Source organism: Phascolarctos cinereus, unplaced genomic scaffold, assembly GCF_003287225.1.
Source record: "Phascolarctos cinereus isolate Bilbo 61053 unplaced genomic scaffold, phaCin_HiC Scaffold_4;HRSCAF=312, whole genome shotgun sequence".
Lineage (NCBI taxonomy): Eukaryota > Metazoa > Chordata > Mammalia > Diprotodontia > Phascolarctidae > Phascolarctos > Phascolarctos cinereus.
The window spans coordinates 350,832,507-350,855,971 of NW_027555847.1; the positions used below are offsets into that span (position 1 = coordinate 350,832,507).

Consider the following 23,465-nt stretch of genomic DNA (forward strand, 5'->3'; position numbering starts at 1 on the left):
GCTCAGTAGTACCTGTTTATATTTCCTTGGCAAAACCTTTGAGAATTCAGACTGACCTCCATACTGTAGTGAAGCATTATAATGGGACATTTTATATTGCTTAAAATTCTAGGAATTAAAGATAAAACAGAAATACATCTTAGAGGATTATAATCTGTGAGCTCTAACAGATTGCCCTTTTCTTTCTTTCTTTTTTTTTTTTAAAGGCAGTTGGGGTTAAGTGACTTGCCCAGGGTCACACAGCTAGTGTCAGGTGTTTTCGTCTGAGGTTGGATTTGAACTCAGGTCTTCCTGACTTCAGGGCCAGTGCTCTATCCACTGCGTCACCTAGCTTCCCCTAGATTGCCCTTTTCTAAACTCCTAGTAGAGCAAAAGAATGATGATTTGGTTGTGTGGTGAAAAGAGGGATACAGGATTTTGGAACATAGAGCACTTTTCAGGATGGTCTTAGGCGAGCCTAAGTGTTGAGCCAGTGGGAAGGCTTTATAGTAACATGCTAGTACTGGAAACGAGGGGAGAATGACTTAAAGAGGCAGGAAAGGAAGGAAAAAGAGAGTGCCAAAGACAGATATGACTACTTTCAAAATTTTTGCTGCAGTATGAACGTGCACTTAATTAAAGAAAGACAATTTTTTCCTTCCCTCTCCTAAACCTCAAAGCTCACTACTCTTAGGAGTAGAGCATAGTCTAGTACTACTCTTAGTGTTATAGTTCAGATATGTTGCTGTATCAGTTTTTTTGTTTGTTGGTTTTTGGCTAGCCTCCTGAACCTAAAGTGTTACACAGATGTGAATTGTTATCATCAGTATTTTAACTTTAAAACATATATGATTTTATTGGTGGTCACCACCATTTATAACATTGTTTGCCACTCTGAAACAGCTCACAGAATATAACTCATTTGAAATTTGGCAGGGAGTCTGCTTCTGGGAAGGTCATAATGACATGTGACATAAGAGCCTTGCAAGGAGATTGGAGCATGTATAAATATTGACTAACTACATGGTAAATAGGAGACTCTTGTATTGGATGAGGAAGCATTCAAAAAGGATTAGCAACCAGGGACTCAGTCATTTTCTGTCTGACTGCTTATACTTGGTGGATCTTTTGGTTCCTTTGCAGACAGCACAAAGTGAGAAGCAGTGCTCTAAGGGCGCTTAGCACTTCCTCCTCCCCTAAAACCTTGAGGGACAATCTCAAGTAAATCTTTTTTTTTTTTCTGACTACTTTTTTTTAATCTTAAGCTTTTATTTAGTATTTTATTTTTCCCCAGTTACATGTAAAAACAATTTTTAACATTTGTTTTTAAAACTTTTGAGTTCCAAATTTTCTCCCTCCCTCCCCCCCCACTGAGAAGGAAAGCAATTCGGTATGTTATATGTGTATATTCATACAAAACATTCATTATTGTCATATTGTGAAAAAAAACAGATAAGAAAAAAACTCAAGAAAAATAAAGTTTTTTTTGTTTTTAAAGTACGCTTCAATCTGTAGTCAGAGACCATCAGTTCTTTGTCTGGGGCTGGATAGATAGCATTTTTCATAAATCCTTCAGAGTTATCTTGAATCGTTGTATTGCTGAGAATAGGTAAGTCTTTCATGGCTGATCAGACTTTGTACTCAGTACATTTCACTTTGCATCAGCTCATGCAAGTCTGTCTAGATTTTTCTGAGAGCATCCTGGTCTTCATTTCTTATAAAGCAATAGTATTCCATCATAATTACATACCATGTACCACAACTTGTTCAGCTATTCAAGATTAGCCTGTAAAATCTTTACAACCTGGTTTCCTCCTATCTTTTCCAGCCTCCTTTTCTTTTTCATAACCTCTCCCCCTGTAACAACCCTTCCCCCCGTAACACCCCCCTCCCCAATCTAGCCAAACTGGCCTTCTGATTTTCACACACAGTGTTCCATCTCAAATCTCTGAGCCTTTGCATTGGCCATATGTATCACATGCTTTGAATATACTGCCTACTCACCTCTGCTTTTCCTTCAACATATAATTCAGATGTCACCTTCAATACAAAATCTTTCCTTATCCCTCACCTGCTAGTACCTTAACTTCCTTTTATTTATTTTGCATATATTTATGTGTGTACATGTTGTCTTCCATGATAAAAATGTAAGCTTCTGAAGAGGAGAGATTGTTTTATTCTTTGTATTTATATCTGTGGTTCTGAGCACAGTGCCTGGCATATAGTATGTTCTTAAGTGTTTATTGATTAATTGCTTATATCTGCAAATATTGATTCATAAATTAATAGGAAACTTCTTTGTGGTCTTCAAAATAAAATTTAAAAAATATCTTCCTTGTGACATTATTTTTGACTATATAGAATAACTAAGTACATGTAAAATGGAAAAATTTACTGCCAAATGTTGCTTCTCCTGTGTTGCCATTATGTTTATACTTGATTCTGAAGATCAGAATAGTGTTTGTCATAAGTTGTGTTGTTTGGGGAATCTTTTTGAATATGTAGTAGGCTTTGATTTCCCCTCTATCACCTTATTTCTCTCCTCTGATAACATCCACATTATTCACCTTTCTAAATGAGAATAAGTGTTTCTTTGGGAAAGTCAAAAAAGTATAGAGGAAAGTTTTGCCCAGGCTTGGGAAGAATAAATAAGAAAGTGCTGGAGGAACATGAATGGAAAGGAAAAATCATTCAATTCATTTGATACTTTGAAAGTGATTCTTTTCACTTTCCAAAAGCCTCAGACAAGAAGTCTTAAGGCAAAAAATAAGTTATTTTAAATTTCATCTCAGACACTCACTAGGTGTATGACACAGGGATGTCACCTTTAATTTCTTGGACCCTCAGTTTTCTTATCAGAAAAATAGGGGTAATGATAGTTGTAGTACATACCACCCAGAGTTATAATAGCTAGTATTTGTGTAATGCTTTGAGGTTTGCCGAGCACTCTACGAATGTTATTTATTTTTATTCTCACCACAGCCCTTGGAGATAAGTTCTAACCCTTGTTTTACTGATGGGGAAACTGAGGCCGAGGGCAGTTAAATGTGACTTGCCCAAGATCACACAACTACTGAATGGGTCTTCCTTATTCCAAGCCCAGGGCTTTCATTGTTTTAAGGTCCAATGAGATAAAGTATGAGATAAAGCAATCACCTTGCAAATGTTTAAAAAGTTTAAAAACATAGTTAACATCAGTTGTTATTACCTTGGGAAAATAAAAAAATAATAGTTCTTTAAGGTGAATAGTTTTAAAATTTCAATTAAAAGGAATAGTTTTTTCCCTTAGCATTCAGAAATTATACCTTAGTATTAAGACCTATATCTGATCAGTTCCTCATTGTTTTGTTCTTTAATGCTGTGGTTCTTTGTAAAGAATAAAAGGACATTTTTGTTTTCTTAGTTGTATGTAACTGAATTGTGTGCATTTCTGCTTCTGTTCCAAAATCACTATTTTCCCATTCCAAACAGAAGACGAAAGCATTTTCTTTGAATGTACTATGAAATTTGTACTTTAAAAAAATTTAATTGCTTTTTAAAACCAATATGTCTGTGCATGACCTTTTGTGTTTGAAATGGTCCAAAGTTATTATCCATTATTATACCATGCAAACTACTCAGAATCTTTGAGCCTATGTTTTTTGTTCTTTTCTTTACATAGGGAACATGAGTGGTTTAAACAAGACCTTCCAAAGTATCTCTTTCCTGAGGATCCATCATATAGTTCAACCATGATTGATGATGAAGCCTTAAAAGAAGTATGTGAAAAATTTGAATGTACAGAGGAAGAGGTTCTCAGCTGTCTGTATAGCAGAAACCACCAGGACCCTTTGGCAGTTGCTTATCACCTCATAATAGATAATAGGAGAATAATGAATGAGGCCAAAGATTTCTACTTGGCTACAAGCCCACCAGATTCTTTCTTAGATGATCACCATTTTTCTCGCCCACATCCTGAGAGAGTGCCATTTTTGGTTGCTGAAACACCAAGATCACGCCATACACTGGATGAATTAAATCCTCAAAAATCCAAACACCAGGGTGTGAGGAGGGCAAAATGGCATTTGGGAATTCGAAGTCAAAGTCGACCAAATGACATCATGGCAGAAGTTTGTCGCTCAATTAAACAACTGGATTATGAATGGAAGGTGAGAGGATTTTTTTTTAACCTATAGAAGTCTATACATTTCCACAATGTAACTGAACTATTCTGTATTGACTATAAGTATAGCGTGTAATGTTTCTATAAAAATGTGTCCAATAAATATATCTTAAGCATTCACACACCTGCAAAACAGATTTCCAACATGGAATGCAAGAAGTCTATGCTGTACCTTGCAGTGTGATGGAAAAGCTCCTTTTTCTTCTGTGGCTAAGACTTCTACATCTAAGCTGTTTATAGTAGTTTCTAAAGGAGGGGATCTAAGTTACAGGAGGACAGTTTGTAAATCATATTGCAAACATTAAGACCTTGTACAATGCCAGCCTTTAACTATTACTAAGTTGCCAACAAGGAAAAAATTCCAGGAGAGATTTTTTTGATCACAACAGGTTCTTCCTTCAGCAGACCAGTTCATTCTTTCCTTTCCACTGCTACAGTCTGATGTTTTAAAATTTTCTATTATCTAAATCTAGCAAATATCTTTTTCCACTTTTGATACCTGTAACGAAAAACAAAGTCACAAAGAAATGTTTGTATGTAAGATGCATATATGATTCAGAGGGAAGCCACTCTCCTATGAAGTCCCCAAAGCATTCTCTTCACTCTCCTCCTTTCCTTACCACCCTCTTCAGTGGATCTAAAAAAGGACTTAGTTGGTAGTAATCCCAGAGCAGCCTGCAGAAGGAAAAGCATATTCACAAGCCAACATGGAGGAGTGAAAGAGCCAGTAGTAATAGTAATCTGTAAGCACAAACAACAATAACCTGAGTATTTATTTAACATGGCCAATAAAGTTTCTGTCTAAAAGCAAAATTCCAGCAAAGTTCACACTCTGAGGTCAAATTACAACTGGATGTAAGATTCTACGGGAAAAGACAATTTTCATATGACAAAAATGTGAGATTTTGTATTAAGTGAGTCACAGATGTTGAGATGATCAGTATAGAAAATCCCAATCATTTTCTGTTTCTGTAAAAGAACCAAAACTTTAAGACACAACAGATCTGCAAGTACCCACATTATTTACTTTGAACTACATAGCCACATTATTTGCTTTGTATACTTTTTGTGCCTAATAAAGTATACAAATTGTTTTAATGAAGTATTGCGTATGATAATTTTTCCTCTTCATTTGGTATGCTAGGTTGTAAACCCGTATTATTTGCGTGTTCGAAGGAAGAATCCAGTGACAAGCACATACTCAAAAATGAGTCTACAGTTATACCAGGTGGACAGTAGAACTTACTTGCTGGACTTCCGAAGCATTGATGGTATGTATGACATTTATTCTTATGGAAAAATGAATTCCAAGTGCCAAACAAGCAATTATAAATTTTAAAATTCTTTGAAATTTGGGGATTATCTGTACTTAGAAATAAAATATTATATTCTCCAGTGTTCTGTATATAACTTTGAGTACATTTTAATATAATTATTTTGCTATAATAGTTTTAAAAAATCTCTTATTTTCCCTTCTTTTAAAACCTTAGTAGAAATTCTAACTTCTGAAACTAGGGGAAAGGGCATTGTAGCCATAGTTGATTAATTCCTGCATTTAAGAACTATTTGTCATCTAGGATTTCTTTTTTTTTTTTTAAGGAGGTCCATGAAAGGCTTCTTTTTTTTTGTTTTTTAAAATTAAGTTATTTTGATTTATCAACAATCACTTCCATAAGCTTTTGAGTTTAAAATTTTTCTCTTCCTCCCCCCCTCAAGATGGCACGCCATCTGATATAGGCTATATGTGTGCATTCCTATTAAACATATTTTCACATTAGTCATGTTGTAAAGAAGAATTAGAACCAATAGGAGGAACCACTAGAAATAGGAAACAAAACAGAAGGAAAAAAAATAGCAAATAGTATGCTTCTATCTGTATTCAAACTCCATAGTTCTTTCTTTGGATGTGGATAGTATTTTCCGTCATGAGACCTTTGGAGATGTCTTAGATCCCTGCATTGCTGAGAAGGGCTAAGTCTATCAACATTAGTCATCGAACAACATGGCTGTTACTGCGTACAACACTTTCCTGGCTCTGCTCACTTCATTCAGCATCAGTTCATACAAGTCTTTCCAGCTTTTTCTGAAGTCTGCCTGCTCATTATTTCTTATAGCACAATAGTATTCCATTACATTCATATACCACAACTTGTTAAGCCATTCCCCAATTGATGGGCATCCTCTCAGTTTCCAATTGTTTGCCACCACAAAAAAAGAGCTGCTATAAATTTTTTTGTACATGTGATTCCTTTTCCCATTTGTATGATCTCTTTGGGATACAGCCCTTGACCATCTAGGATTTCTTAAATGGAACTAATTTGAAGGAGGATTTTTACTCTGAGAGTCTCCTCTGCTCATTTTTTTCCTTTGGACTGTTAAGCTCAGGGACAAATAAGGAAATAAGCAATTCATCAGTTAATTGGGAGTTGCATGGTTCTAACCCAGGATTTCTTAACCTGGGTTCCCTAACCTTTTAAAAACAATATTTTTATAGCTGTACTTCAGGATAATTGATTTAGATTGCCAGCCCCTCTACAAGTACCCATGATTCTGTCTTCTCCTGAGTTCTCCAGCAGATTTGCCACACTATCATTTTCCTATTTCTGGCTCCTCCCCTACTGCCTACAATCATGTCCATGTTCCTTTCATTTGTAATAGAATGAAACTCAATTCTACTCTACCTCTCAGCTGTTATCCTACATCTCTTATCTCTTTTGTGACTAAACTCTTTGAGAAAGTTTCCTATATTCAGTGTTTCCACTTCCACTCAACTCAGTTTAGAATCTCTGCACTCTGGCTTCCAACCTCATCATTCAATTGGATCTTGAATTCAGTGATCTCATAATACCCAGTGGCCTTTTCTCCTTTCTCTGTAGTATTTAACACTGGTCATCATTATCCTCTCAGAAACTCTTATTCTCTCTCTGTTTTTGCTCTTGTCTTGTACGGTTCTGGGTTCTGTTATGCCCACTAACCTTTGGTGTCCCTCAATGCTTTAACCTGGGTCCTCTTCGCTTTTTGCTACTCTCTCCCTCTCCCTGATTTCATCAGCTCCTATGGTGTTCAATTATCATTTCTATGTAGATGATTTTGAGGTCTTTATATCCAGTATAATCTGTCTCTTGGGCTACTTTCACATATTATCATCTACCCCATATGCATCTTAAACTCATCATGTCCAGAACAGATATCATTATCTTTTCTCCCAAACCCTCACCTCTTCTGAACTTTTGTTTTATTGTCTAGGGTACTACTATCCTGATTTTTCATGCTTTAACCTCGTTGTTATCCTCAATTCTCTTAATCAGTAACCCCACATAACCAGTCTTTTATCAGCTCTTGCCATTTCTACCTTCACAACATCTCTTGTTTTTTCAGTTCACACAGTCACAAACCTAGTCCAGGATGATATCACCTTTCACCTGGACTATTGCAATAGTCTTCTAGAAGGTCTCCCTGGCTCACTTCTTTCCCCACCTAATCTGTCCTTCCCTCAGCTTCCAGGTGAGTTTTCTAAAGCATATACCCAACTGTGTATGCTCATTGAGCTCCATTAGCTCCTTTTTAGTTCCAAAATAAACTATAAATCCCTCAGTTTGGCATTTAAAGCTCTTTATAACCTAGCCCCTTCTTACCTTTCCCTCCATAAACTATGATCCAGCTTCACTGGTCTATTTGCAGTTCCTTGAATACAACACTCCACCTCTTGTCTCCAAGCTTTTGCACTTGCTGTCCAAAATTCCAGGAATTCTCTGACCCTTCACCTCTATCTCTTGATTTCTCTGACTTTCTTTGAGACCCAGCCCAAGTCCCAGCTACTATAAGAGGCCTTCCCCAGTCCTCTTTCCCCCAGCCACTAATGCCTTTCCCTCAGATTACTTTTCATCTAGATCCTTTAGATTGTGTATCAAACAATCTTCATGTGTCTCTTCTGTTAGAGAGTGAGGTCCTGTAGGGCAGGCACTGATTTGACCTTTCTTTGTATCCACAATGCTCAGCACAGTGCTTGGCACATAGTAGTACTTAATTAATGCATATTGACTGATTGACAGAACTGGAAGAGACCGTAGGTTTATTGACTGCTCCTACTCTTCATGTCTTGACATTATGAATAATTTCTTCAAGAAAAGTGCTAGAAGGTGATGAATGCAATGATTGCCAAATGGTACAATTAAAAAAAATGAAATTGACTAAATCAGAATAATAACTAAAATTTATAAAGGGCCTCATGGTCTGGAAAGTGCTTTCCACATGTCATTCAATCTGTAAACAATTGTGCAGTCTGTCAGCTACTTAAGGCAAAGGTCAAAGTAAAAGCCAAATGAGAAAGGATAAAGATGAGAAGGTAGCATAAGAGTGTAACAGCTATTGACCTTGAAAAATGGGAAATCAACAAAAGTGAAATTATAAACTTCAGTTATTGTTTGTTAAAGAAGTTTTAACTGTTGCAAATTTGCAACAGTATTCTGTTTGTTGAGCAAAAGTTCTATGGCTGCCAATGGAAACATGGAGCCTAGATTTTTAAAGTTGGTTGCAGCCAAAAGTGTAAGAATGTAATGATAAGGCAGAACTAAATAGAGAATTAGATTAAAGTAAAGCAGTCCCTACTCTCAAAGAACTTACATTCTGGTAGGGGATATAGTAGTTTTGGGAGAGAAGACATGTACACTTGGAGGAATCAGGAAAGTCTTCATATAGAAGATGGTGTCTGAGCAGAGGTTTGAAGGAAACAAGGAATTTCAAGAGATACAGGATTCCAGGCATTGGAGACAGACAGGTGATGGACCATCTTGTGCCAACTTGGCAGGCAGTATCATCAGATCATAGAGTACAGAGGGAAGTAATGTATAAGAAGACTGGAAAGCTAGAAAGGGGCTGGGTTGTAAGAACTTTATATGCTAGGGGAATTTAAATCATATTCTAGCGGTAAGAGGGAGCCACTGGAATTTATTAAATAACGAGACTTTTGGAAAATTACCTTGGGATTTTACAGAGGACAAATTGGAATAGGGAGAGTCTTAGGGAAGGGAGACCAATAAGCTGTTGCAATAAATCCTAGTAAGAGGTGATAGGGTTCCAGATTAGAAAGATTGAGAGTTAGAAGTGAGGATTATAGCAAAATTGTAAACCTGGTAGTGCCCATAGTAATAGGGAGTCTGGAGGAAGGTTACGTTGGGAGAGAAGTAGAATAAGTTCTGTTGTGGCTATGCTGTTTTTGATATGCCTATGGGAATATTAAGTTTAAATGTCCAATAGATAGTTGGTGATATATGACTGGCGTTCAAGAAAGAGACTGGGTATTAGTGTATATGTAGATCTGAACATCATCTGAAAATTGAATTCATGGAAATTGTTGAGATTATTAAGTGGGAAATAGAAAAGCAAAAGAGTCCCAGAAATACACTGACATTTGGAGGGCAAAAGGAAAATGATGTGGTTGATTATCCAGCAAAAGAGACTGAGGAGTGGACAGAGAATTTTCAGTTGAGTGATTTCAGAAGCCAGATTGCAGTGGGTTTAGAAGAGAATCACAGGAGAGAATGAAATTGAAGCACTGAGTGTCGATGACCTTCTCAAGGAATTTGGATGAGGAAGGGATGCTTGTGGGCAACAAGGAAAGAACCAATTGATAAGGAATTATTGAAGATTAGAGACATGAGGAATGATGTGGGGCTGTCTGCTAGAGCAGTGCTTCTCAAACTGTGGGTCCTGAAAAATTTGGCTGTAGTAAAAGGTTTCTGAATGGGCAACGACCAAAAATTAATTCAAAATCAAACACATGATGAATCCGAAGTGTTTCTGGCAGAGCTTGCCTCTGGTGCATTGTGCAACTTCACTGCAGCCTTGGTTCTGAACACAAAGCATGGAATTTTGCACTGTGCACACCCTCAGGCCATGCATCGCCAAGAAATGCTGCTGAAAATCACTGGAAAAAGTTTAAGAAGCCCTGTGCTAGAGAAAACAGGAGGAGATGGGGTCAAGGATAGTTGTAAAGAGTTTGCCCTTGGAGAGAAGGGTCACCTCTTCATCAGAAACTGGAGCAAAGGAGTAAATAATAAGGATGCTGTCCAGATGTTATGATTTGAAGGGGGTAGGGAGAGTGCATGATAATGGTTTCTGTTCTCATTGTAAAATATTAGTTGATATACTCATATGAGAGGGTGGGAAGGTGGTATACTGCGTGAGGCTTGAAGAGAATAGGTTTGGAACAACTATTGTGGAGAGTAGTATATAGAATCAATTAGGGAGGAATAAAAGAGTTGCTTTGGTGGAGTGAAGCTTCCATAACTTTGTAGTGGAAGTGGAGATAATCTGAAGTTGGGATTTGGCAAGAAATAAATAGCAATAGGAAAGGGGAGCAGGGGTTTTGGGAGTAGAAAATAGAGTAAAGTTGAACTTGGGGCATTATTGAGAAGGAAAGTTGGTATCAGAGGTGGGATTTGAATTTAGGTCCTCCTGACTGCATTTCCAGCACTTTAATTCTCCAAGCTAGGTTGTAGAATGAACCTGTAGATGATAGATTTTTGTCTTCTGTCTTCAGCATTATAAAAATGTTTTTGATTTTAAAGTGCTCCATCAGTTGAAAATGTAAACTTTTCATTAGCCAATTTAATTTTGAAAAGATAAGATAATGCCTTTTTCCAAACTTGTGTAAGACTGCTATATAATAGATATTATGTACAGATTATACATAACATGTAATAGATTGCATATTGTGGAAATGTGCAGTCTTTTCTATGCACATATTACACTAGTAATCTACTGTCAGGGGGCTATGACCTTTAATATTATGTTTACAATAGGGGTGATGGGCTATGATCCAGTCATCGGATTATCTGCTTGTGTAACATTATGTTAGATGACCCAGGTAAGGAATGATGTATCTGACTATAGAAGACTTTCCCCCTGTGTTTCATTCTCACCTCAACTTTAATTTTATTAGGAACAGCTGGGTAAATAAAAGTGAGATTGAATTGCTAGTAATTGTTTTGTTCTGTTGTGGTTTTTTAAAAAATTATATTTCTTGTTTTTAGGTTTTCCTTAGTTAATTTGTTGAAACTGGAATTGTTCTTACAAAAAATCTTGCAGTGCAACTGATCTTACTGCTAGGAATGTTCAAGAATTCATTTGGTGCTAATGAAACCATAGTGTGTGTTCAATCCCAACTAGCTTTGTGTAGTTACAGGCTACACTTGGCTGTAGCTAGTGATTACAAAAATGCATTCCCACGGGTCATAAAGGGGAACCATTAATGGGCTGAGGATGGCTTAGCTCAGAAAAAAAAGTACCATTTTTTCAAAATCAAAAGCATATATTTTTCTGACAAGCTTGTTAAGTGTAATCTTGTTATACAAAAACTTTTTCATCTTCAAAATTTGATGAATTGAAATTTAGTTCAAGTGTTTCCTTTTCTAGATGAAATTACTGAAGCCAAATCTGGAACTACTACTCCACAAAGATCGGGTTCTGTGAGCAATTATCGGTCTTGCCAAAAGAATGATTCAGATGCTGAAGCCCAAGGAAGATCCTCAGATGTTTCCCTTACCTCATCAGTGACTTCACTTGACTCTTCTACAGTTGACTTAACCCCAAGGCCAGGAAGTCACACAATAGAGTTTTTTGAGATGTGTGCAAATCTTATTAAAATTCTTGCACAGTAAACATAAAAGTTTGCTTATTTCTTTCATAGCAATAAGCATGCAGAAATCATAGCCAAATGCTTCCATTTGTAATCAAGTTATAATTATGGCACTGAGAATAGCCCTTTCTGAATGCAATTTGCACAGAGATTGGAACGTGATTAATAGGTTAACATGAAGAAGTGAATTGTGATTATTTTATTGTTCATTTTTCAGAAGGTATATAGTATATAATACAAAAGGCACAATGAATTCTAAGTCTCTCAAGCTCACGAGTTTCGGATATTTTACTGCACACTGGGCTTTGTAGAATATTACTGTTTTACCTCAAAGGCCTTTATATTTCCCTTATGTTTTGTTAAATTTTTGCTTCAAAATTTAAGTCAATAAATACTCACCTGCTAGTCCCTAGAAAACTAAAGAAGTGATTGTTTTTCAACTCCTTTAAGTGCTTGTCCTTTAAGTAATCATCCAACAATTTTAACAGTCTGAATGGCTGTATCTGTCCCTTCCATTATCTTATAACTGAAGCTTGTTATTTCAAAGACATAAAATGTGAACACATTTTAATTAAGGTTGAGAAGTCTGAGCACAAGAATGCTTCCTCATTCAGATACCTTTGGCACTTAATTTATTCTAATAGTAAGTGCTAATACTTTCTATATATAAATTGCTCTTTCTGTCATAAGGAATGAGTTGGCATACACTGTAAATAAGACATTGGGCAATGCTCTCCAATTTTAAAAATACTCTATTTAGCTTTTATAATGTATCTTGACAATTCATTATTAAATTAAGCATGATTGTTTAGCCAATTGATTATGTATCTCTTTTAAATTGACAGTGCAGATAACATCTACACGGAGTATCTAAGTGCCCAGATATTTGAGGGTTTTATTTCTCTGATAAAATTTAGCATGAAAAAAATCAGTCTTCTGAAGGATCACTTTCCCAGACTAGTTCCAGGTTTTGATTATTTTTTTAAATAGCACTATATAAACTGAAAAAAATGCTAAATCACCTCAAGATATGACTTTTAGAGACCTGTTTCTGTAGCTGGAAGTATTCATTTTTTCCTTTTTGGTAATGGTGTCATATAGCTATGGTAAATATAAATTAAAGCCATTTTAGAGGAATTTGATATCATGTGTATGCTAATAAATACAAACAAATGCTGAATCTAATATTCTTGCCTTATATATGTTACTTTCAGTTTGATTTCTTTTATGAATCATATAGCACTGTTAAATATCCCCAGGTATTTCTTTCCTTTATTTAAATACCTTTACTTATTGTTTGTTTTAGGCAAATACAATGCATATCTGCCTTACCAGATGATAGTGTGTCCATTTGAATATCATGATAACTTCCTTAACTTACATAAATGGTTACTTTAGTTGTTGAGTTCAACTCCAACAATTTAGTAACATGCACTGATTTGAAAAGAAGCGTGACACTGCTTTGTGTCCGGGGGTTGCTGTACTTACCTTTAAATGTGGACTCTGTACAAAGTATTGATATATCCACTTAATATAAATTTAAATTTTCTTTTAACATTTTCTTTGTAGCCCTTCATATTTAGAATGGTATTTTGACACATGCTTTTCAAGTAAAACATTATGTCCCTGGAGGCTAGCAAAAGATTGTATTTTTTAAAGTTGAAGATTTTGGGGTGTGTATATAATATAGGGGACATTGCTTTAATGTCTATATATGCTAGAGGAAGAGGAATCAATTAAATAGAACTTTCTAAAATAATTAATCTTATAAAATTCAGTTCTGATATATTCTTTTAAGTTATTGTGATCCCTTCTAGCATTTGAGTTTTATTTTGAAGATGTTTTAATATTGCACTTGTACAAATAGTATAATAAACGCACAGACTTTATTGCAGTATATTACTTTTTAAGCTGGAATCTTTTTGAAATGAAATGAACTTTTGGTTGTATATGTCAAGGTTGTATCAAAACTTTCACAATCTGTTGTAGTCTGCAAATTCTAACTAATGTTGAAGACCTACAAGGAGTCAAGATGCAAATGGTTTTTAATCTTTTTTTATATCTTTTCAGCAATTTATATTTTTTTGTGCTTTAATGCAACCATGTTTTTACTTTGTCTTGACGGCTGCAAGATGTATAGGTTTTTGCCACAAAATGTATTGTATACATAGTTTTAAATATAATGCAGATTTTTCTGGCACGTAAAGATTTTGCCATTAAAATAGATGATTTCTCATTGAAAGGAATTTTTATATTGGGTTTGGGGGAAACAGAAGCTTATAGTACTTGCTTAATTCAAATGTGATTTCATTAAGATATAACTCCACCTTTTATTTGTTCTACTTTTTTCTTGAAATGTGTGTAGTTCAAGACTTTGGATGGTTTTTTACAATGATTTCCACTTTTTATACAGTGTTGTCTTTGAGATTATAATGATGTCATGCATATTGATTTGATGCCTTGATAATGTGGGTAAGCTGCAGGCTTCACTAAACTTCAGAGAACTGATTGGCATTTTTGGGAATGAAAACAGAAAAGATTTGGTCAAGTATATGCTGTTTGTGTATATCTAAAATTTTCACTAGTATGAAAACACCTTGACAGATCTTTCCTTTTTATTATAATTTCTTATCATATTCATTGATAAACTGAAATTCTACATGCAACATTTTATAAACTGGTAGTAGGGTAGAAATTGATCTTTGTGGTGCAATATTCTGAGAATTTTCATGTATGTTTTGACTGGAGTGTATTTCAGTATAAATTTTCAAATAAACTATTTACTCTGCTTTAGAGCCACTGTACATTATAGCACAGTGATCATTTTTCTTCTCTTAAGAACATTGTACCTAATTCCTTTCAAAATACCTGGCAATACCAAATGGAAAAAATGCTTGTTTGTAGTTGTGCAGCTGTAATATTTTTAAAAACATGATATCTAAATATTATTATTTTTGAGGTTTTAAAGTTGTGTGCACATGATTTTGTCCCTTTTAACTAAGTTACCTGACAATTGGGGTTGTGACTTGCCCAGAGTCACACAGCTAGTAAATGTTGTATCTGAGGCTGGATTTGAACTCAGGTCTTCCTGATTCCAGGGCTGGTGCCCTATCCACTTTGCCACCTAGCTGCCCCTACAGTGAATTTTTAATTCATTCAAAATCAAGAACCGCTTAAAACATTAGAAATATATAGAATGAAATTACAGCAACTACCTTACTATTAGTACTTATATTGATATATTTTAAATTGTTACTATTGTGGGTTTGTTTTTTTTTTTAATAGTGCTGCCTAATGGAGCCTGTGCTAATTAGGTGTTGGCCACAATCTTATAAATGATAGTCTTCTGATTTTTAATAAGATTTGTACTAAATAGACTGCCATGTCTAACATGCAGTGCCAACCTTTTAACCTTGTAGCAACTTTTGAGTTGCTATATTTATCAACCTTTCAAAATTAAATGGTTCTCGTTTCAAACATTTTATCCTTGTTCATAATACTGTTACCCATAAAGCAAACTTAAGACAAAGAATATCATTCTATTCATCTGAACAGCTTCTTATTATATTCCTAATATACTATAGGTATATTAATTAGTAATTAAATGATAACATCTCTTGATTAATGGTGGAAATGGCTGTTATTTTCTTTGTCACTGAAATATATGTGTATATCAAGTTTAATTTAGTTTGTAAACAGGAAGACTAGGAATTGTATTTTTTAAATTGATTTAAATTGCTTTTAAAAATTTAATTTACAATAATACAGAGTGTCCCAAAAGTTTTAGTACAGTTCAATTACGCTCTAATGTCTTAAAATAGCACTAAGACTTTTGGGACAACTTGTGTATCATCTCAAATTTTAGAATTAACCACCTTTGAATGCTGCAATATCTAGCATATGTTGGGTAACTAGGTCAGATAGAAAGAAAGATAATCTATATCTCTGTATATATATTAATATGTGTCTTTTCACCCAAAATAAGCATTAAAATTTTTTGCTAGATACACTTCAAATGTTTGCCTTTTTGAAGTTTAATATTCATAGCAATACTACTGTTATGCATTTTGACGTGAGCTTTGTGTAGAGAGTGTTATAAAGATGCCATTAATTTTAAATCATAGTAGATTTGAGTTAAATGTCATTTTACAGAGATTTAAATAATTACTTGTTAATGTGCCACTGAACTTTCATCCAAGATGTGGAAGAGTGGATATATTTAGGATCGATTATTCTTAGTGTATGTCTTTATATTCCTGTACAGTATATGATAAATTTCACTCAGGTTAAAAACTAAATAAATTATTCCAAATTGGGGTTGATATCCTGGCAGCTAAGTCCTACCTTTTTGCTATTCCTGCTAATCTTTTGTAGTCCATCAGTCACCATTGCTGCAAACAGTGTCATTAGGTTTGGTGTATATGGTAAATACAAGTTAAAACTTGAATGTGTAAAAATTTTAAAAAGCTTATATAGTTTGTACTTGACAATAGATGGTATCTATTTTCAGTCACAGAAGTACAAGCCGAGTGAAAGGAAAAAACAGTACAGTTTTACAAGTGCCAAAATTTGAAAGGAAGTATGCGCTAAGGCTAGAAAGCCTTCCAGATTTGGATGGTGGTCTTGAATACCAGGCTAAGGAGTTGAATTTTATTCACTAGGCAGTATGTAGTCTAAGGAAGGGAGTTATTTGGTCACATGTGTGCACAAGAATCATACCTGGTAACAGTTTAAAGCTTTGAGGTGCAAGAAAATTGTCAGCGGTCCTTTTATAATAATCCAGGTTGGTTGTGAGGGATTGCCACTTCAAAGACCCAGGAGATTAATCATTATTCATCTTTGGACAATGAGCTTTTTACAATCAAAATATGTTACAAGAAAAAAGCATAGATGTTAATGTGACTGTGTAAGATTGACCGTTATTAACATGCCATTCCAAAGAATGCCCATTTACTTTAAAGCAGTGTTCTTCAGTAGTACAAAAAATTGTTACCTCATGGCAGGTCATCTCGTGAAGAGCCTATGGTCAATTATCCAAGCTGTATTTGAAGCCATTCAAGCTTGGTATTGTACTTTCCAAAGCTTGTATTCTACTAGCCTAGCCTTGAATCTAAGCTCACCTTCATGCTGTGATAATGCATTGGAATAGTAAATCCAAATACGGCCACAAATAAGAATTATGTATGTGTCAAAGTCAGTTTACCATTAGCTTATAGTTTATCTATGTTGAAGACTTCCCCTCTTTCCCCAATAACATGAGGTTATCCCTTTCTCAAAGAAGGAATGATAAATGGAGAATTTCAACCTCTAAATAAATGAACTATTTTTGAATTTTTAGAGAAAAAATGATAGCTTGATCCACTGTACAGTCTTTATTGTCAATAATATAACTATATTTTAATTTTACAGTTTTAATCCATCTCTTAATTTGAACAAATACTTCTCTTAACAGGATGATGCTTAAAGTTTGAGTTCATAAAACCACTGTTTTGGGTAAGGCTGATGAAGTCTTGGCTCTATCCATTAGACTACATTCAAATTCTATTTAGATTGTGCTTTTATTTTTAATTTTTTTTCAATCAGAAAAATTTCTCCCACTTGCACCTCCCTACCCCCCCCATTGAGAAAGAAAAAAACAAGGGGCAGCTAGGTAGCACAGTGAATAGAGTTCTGGCCTTGGAGTCAGAAGGACCTGAGTTCAAAACCAGCCTCAGACACTTAACACTTACTGGCTGTGTGACCCTAGGCAAGTCACTTAACCCTGATTGTCTCACCAAAAAAAAGAAAAAAGAAAAACCATTATTATAAACATATATAATCAAAACAAATTCCTGCGTTGGTGACACTTCCCACTCATCCCAAGTGTCACCATCTATAGAGTCTATCACCTTTCAGGAGGTAGGTAACATATTTCATCTTGAATTCTCTGGTCTAATGGTGTCAAACTTAAATAGAAACGGATCTCTGCTGGCATATTGACTTAAAAAGCCACAAATTTATATCTGTTGTACTGTATTTTTATTTATTTTTTTTAAACATTTCCCATTTACATTTTAATCAGGTTCTGGCTGTACTCAGGATTTTTGCAGGACAGTTTGACACCTCTGCTCTGGAATCATGGTTGATCATAGCATTTATCACAGTTTTTGGGTCTTTTAAAGTTGTTTTGTACGATACTGTTGAAAAAATTCTAGGGGCAACTAGGTGGCACATTGGATAGAACTCTGGCCTCGGAGTCAGGCGGACCTGGTTCAAATGTGGCTTCAGACACTTGACACTTACTAGCTGTGTGACCCTGGGCAAGTCACTTAACTCCGACTGCCTAAGCAAAAAAAAAAAGAAAAAAAATTCTGGTTCTACTTACTTCAGTCTGCATCAATTCACACAGATCTTCCAGGTTTCTCTAAAATACTCCACTCTCATCTTTCTTACAATGTAATAGTATTCCATCCATATATCATGGTTCATATTGCCCCAACTTGTTCAGCTATTCTCCAGTTAATGGACACCCACTCAGTTTCCAATTCTTTGCCATCACAAAAAGCTGCTATCAGTATTTTTGTACATTTGAGTCTTTTTCCTCATTCACTGATGTCTTTGGAGGCATAGATCTAATAGTGTTACAACTGAGTCAAAAGTTATGAACAATTTAATAACTTTTTGTACTTGGTTCAAAATTGATTCCCAGAATGGCTATACTTGTTTACAGCTCTATCAACAGTACATTAATGCAGCTATTTTCTCACACCTCCTCTAGCATTTGTCATTTTCCTTTTTTCGTAAGTTTTACTTATCTGATGAGTATGGGATAGAATCTCAGCTTTAATTTCTATTTCCCTATTCATAACTTAGAGCATTTTTTCGTATGGTTGTTAATAACTTGCATTTCTTCCTCAGAGAATGTCCTTTGACCGTTTGAATCAGTTCCCTAAATATATATATCTTAGAAAGGAAACTTTTTGTCAAAGCTTTCATTGTTGTTTTTTTTTAGTTTATGTAGTTCAGCTATTCCTCTTTTCTTTTATTCTATTTTTAAACAAAATGTTATTGATAGCATTTGTTTTTACATCAAATTCACTTCTCAATGTATTTCCTTCTTTCTGCTATAGAGATCCTTTATGATAGGAGTTCTTAAACTGGGCTCTATGAACTTTTAAAAAATAGTTTAAAAATAGTTTTAAAAAATAGTTTGATCACTCCTTCAATTTAATTTGTTTCCTTTTTAATTTTGTGTATTTTACTTTATACATTTAAAAACACTATTCAGAGCGGTCCATAGGTTTTACCTTATTGCCAAACCTTACCATGCCACAAAAAAAAGTTTAAGAAGTCTCTGCCTTATAACAATTTTTTTTAAGTTCATCAAAGCCAGTCAACACACTAAAAATGTCTGCTATTCCTTATCAGTTTTACATGCAAAATCCTATTTGGTCATAAAATATTTTATGAAACATTCTGATTAATAAATTGTTTTATAGAATGAATTTTGTAACAGAACAAAATAAGTTTAATTGTATTCTAAAACTTTTGATACATTTTAGCATTACTTCTTACTGATATATTTAGCATTGTTTCTGTCTTAAGACAAAGAATGCCATATAACTGTCAGAGTTTTTGAAAAATATGTTCCTCTAAATTTCCTACTTCTTAATGTTATGTTATTTGTAGCACTAGGCTTAACCCCTCACCCCCCCCCACTATCTCCTCTTTTTTTTTAGTGAGGCAATTGGGGATAAGTGACTTGCCCAGGGTCACACACCTAGTAAGTGTTATGTGTGTGTTATGTGTCTGAAGCTGGATTTGAACTCAGGTGCTCCTGACTTTAGGGCTGGTGCTCTATCCACTGCACCACCTAGCTGCCCCCCACTTTCTCCTCTTATTCTACTGATTAATGTCTTTTGTAATTTAATGTCCACGTCTGATTCCTACACCAATATTCTATTCATTTGTCTAGTTCAAATTTACCCCTCCCAAATTTTTGCTAAATTATCAAGTACCTTTGATAATCCCTGTTACATTGTGAGGAAATTTCTTAGGTCCTTACCCTTTTCTAGGAGCTTTCCTTATACTTCACATTAACTAAAGGCTTTTTGCCCTTACAGGAAGGAGGCCAGTATTTCTTTGGCTCTAAACTACTGTTTATAGATATATCACCATACTCCTTTAACAAGCTCTCCTCTTTAAAGTCCATATTGTCTCTCTTAATACAGCTTTGTGACTATGTTTCATTGATGCTTTCTGTGTGTGTATCTGTGCTTACCCACTAACTCCCTGTCCACTCTCTCCAACACAAATATCCCACCTTCATAAAAAAATAAGTACAGTGAAGCAAAACAAATCACACATTTGCATTGTTTGATTTTACACCTCTATCATCTCTCTGCTAAAAGGTGGGAATTGACTTAATCATCAATCTTCTGGAGTCATAGTTGATCATTGTATTGATATGAGTTATGTCTTCCAACATTTTGATAATGTAGTCATATAAAATATTTTCCAGTTTTTGCTTACTTTTCATCAGTTTATAAAAGCCACCCCGTGTTTCTCTCCATCTATCACTTTCATAATTCTTAAGGTGCAATATTTCATTATATTCACATATAATTTATTCAGCCATTCTCCCAATTGATGGGTACCTACATTGTTTCTAGTTTTGTAAGACAAAAAGTGCTGCTGTAAACATTCTTGTATAGTATATATTTACCTCTCTCTTTGACTGCTTTAAAGTATACACCTAGCAGTATTATGCACAATTTAGTGCTTTCCAGGAATGGTTGAACCTATTCAAATGTCAGTTACCAGTGGTGCTCATTCTTCTCATTTGCTGTCTGATGCCAATCTGGTGTGAAGTTGAACCTCAGAGTAGCTTTAACATGCCGGTAATTAGTTATTTGGAACATTTTTTTCATATATTTGCTGATTTTTTTGTACTTATTCATTTGAAAATTGTCTTTTTATCCTTTGGCCATTTATCTATTGGTGAATGGCTCTTGTATCTTAGAGCAGACCTTTATCAGAAAACTTAACTCCAAAGATGGTTTTTTCCCCAGTTAATATTTCCCTAAAATTCTAATTGCACTGGCTTTAGTTGTACAAATTCTACTTGTGTCAGTGACTTCTGCATCTCACTTGTCTTTTCCATGTCATCCTTTTGGGGTCCTTAATGATTTCAATATCTATGATATCAATACCTTGATCTCTTGGTTCTCTGACCTCCCTAAGTCCAAACATATCTTTTTCAGCCTTGGACCCATCACCATTTGGTTCTTCCTCTTCCTCTAAAATTCTTAACTTATCAAATCCCTCTCACATCATAACCTCTTTATTGGTCCAGTTTTCCTAATCCTTTACTCCTGCTGAACTTTTTTTTTCTTTTCATGACCCTATGATTCTCCTGATCCTATTTCTGCTATCCCCTTGTTGATTGACTTGCCTGCCCACTCAACCATCTGTCACCACTTCAGTGATAAACAATAAGAAATCTTACAAGATTTTAGTTGTTTTTGTTTTGCTAACATCAAAGGAGGCTAACAAATAGGACTTACGCTCATATTTTGGTTGAGCATGTTTCATCAGATTTTATATTCACTTGTTTTCAGCTTCACATAAACTTCCCTTTTGCCCCATTCAAATTCTGTTTAGGTTGCACTTTTGTTAATTTTCTAAAAATTACTTTTAAATTCAGTTACTTTATTGGGGACCCAGAGTTTAAGAGTTGGAAAGGACACTTGTTCAACCCCATCATGTTATAGATGAAGAAACAAATCTGGAGGAGTTGTGACTCGCCCAAAGTTACACAGGTAGTAAGTACCAGATCTGGATTTCAAATCCAAGTTAATCAACAAGCATTTATTTTTTGTGGCAGGTGTTGTTCTAAGTTCTGGGGAAACAAATACAAAAGTGAGACAATTCCAAACCTGATGGTGCTTACATTTTTTAAAGATTAGAATTTTATCACTATCTTCTAGTTTGTCACCTTTTGTTTCTAAATATATTGTTCCCTTGATATTCCCCAGTGAGCTATCCCTGTACCAAAAAAGGGAGGAAAAAGAAATCGCACAGACCCAATTTGAGAATTAACAATGAAATCTTAAATAGTGAGGTAAAAAAAAAACAGGAAAAATAATTATGTGAAAGAAAATTATGGTGATGAAACAACATACCAAAATTTTTGGGGTGCAGCCAAACAGGTGAAAAATCATCTCTGCAAACATACATTAGCAAAGTGGAAAATTGATAACTTTGATTACGTGAAACTGAAAAGCTTCTTCATAGACAAAATTAATACACCTAAGACGGGAAGCAGAATTTAATAGAAAATTTACGTATCAAGTTTCCTGAGATAAGGTTGGTATACAAATCTGTAAAGAATTAATGTGTATAGAAAACCGAAAGGTGTTGCCTAGTAAATAAGTGATCAAAGGATGTGAACAAAAGTTTTCAAAAGAATTGTAAACTATTAATAACCATGTGAAAGAACACTCTGAGAATGTTGCACTTTGAGTAGAACTGTGAATCAATACAACCATTAAGGAAATCAATCTGGAATTATGCAAATAAAGTTTCTAAAATGTCCATACCGTTTGATCCAGATATTTCATTACCAGGCTTATAGCCCAAAGTGGCTGTTAATAAGAAGAAAGTACCTATGTATACGAAAATATTTGTAATAACTAATTTTGTGATAAATTCTAATCAAAATAGATGTTCGTTGATTGCAACATGGCTAGTCAGATCATTATACTTGAATGTAATGAAATATTACTGTGTAGGAAGAAATGACAAATGTAATGAATACAGAGAAGCATGGAAAGATTTGTATGAACTGATTGAGAGTCAAGCAAGGGCCAAGAAAAGCAATATGAACAGTGTAAATGGAAAGAATACTCCCCCCAAAAAACCCCTCAAAAGTGAATGTTCCAAAAAGTTTAAAGAGCAAGCATATCTTGAAAGAAGAGATGAGAAAATTCTCTAACCGTAACCTTTTGCAGAGGTGAGAGGCTTACAATTATTACACATACAAATATTCTTCAGATTTTATTTTTTGTTTATTTGTATTGGGAGAAAGAGGTGGTGGAGTAACAAACAAAGATGTCTTCATATACTCCCCTAAAAAAGAACTTGTCTACCAAGATCACAAGTCTCCAGCAAGGAAAGCCTCAATGGAAATCAAACTACATGTCCCCTGAAACAGGTCTTCTTAAAAAGATAGAGCCCTTGTCCAACTAACAAGGGAAATTCCTACCTCACTTTTCAAAGCCAGTTGGTTCAGCATCTTGTATTGGGCAGAATTTGGGGTTCAGGTCCTGGGGAAAGACTATTGAAATCAGCTCAAGTAGCCATGCAGGGTAGAGGACATGGACCCCTGAATCAGATTTTTTTTGCTTTGACTATTAGCATTAATAGTATAAATGCAAGTTAAGTTGTGTGCAGTCATTTGGTTCATTTGTTCATGTGCTGTCTAGTTAAATAGACATCAGTGTGTCATACGTGGACTTTGTCAATAATTATGAGTTCCTGTGTGAGGATTAAAAAAATCCTAAATAAAATAAAAGGAAGCAGGACCCAAGGGATTCATGGGTGAATCCTGCCAAATTTTAATGAATGGTTAATTCTTATACTATTGAGGTAGAACATTTAGGCCTGTTTAACCTGAGATGGGATGTGTGTGTGTGTGTGTGTGTG

General features: G+C 34.9%; 1 protein-coding gene across 1 annotated transcript in view; it reads left to right on the forward strand.

Annotated features, from left to right (window-relative positions):
* Positions 1-14,584, forward strand: part of PRKAA1 (protein kinase AMP-activated catalytic subunit alpha 1) — a 63,180-nt gene extending 48,596 nt beyond the window's left edge. The window contains exons 7-9 of the mRNA XM_020996266.2: positions 3,641-4,127; positions 5,286-5,412; positions 11,558-14,584. Of these exons, the coding sequence (XP_020851925.1) occupies positions 3,641-4,127; positions 5,286-5,412; positions 11,558-11,802 (859 nt within the window). The 3' untranslated portion in view covers positions 11,803-14,584. The remainder of the gene's footprint in view (positions 1-3,640; positions 4,128-5,285; positions 5,413-11,557) is intronic.
* Positions 14,585-23,465: the final 8,881 nt, after the last annotated feature.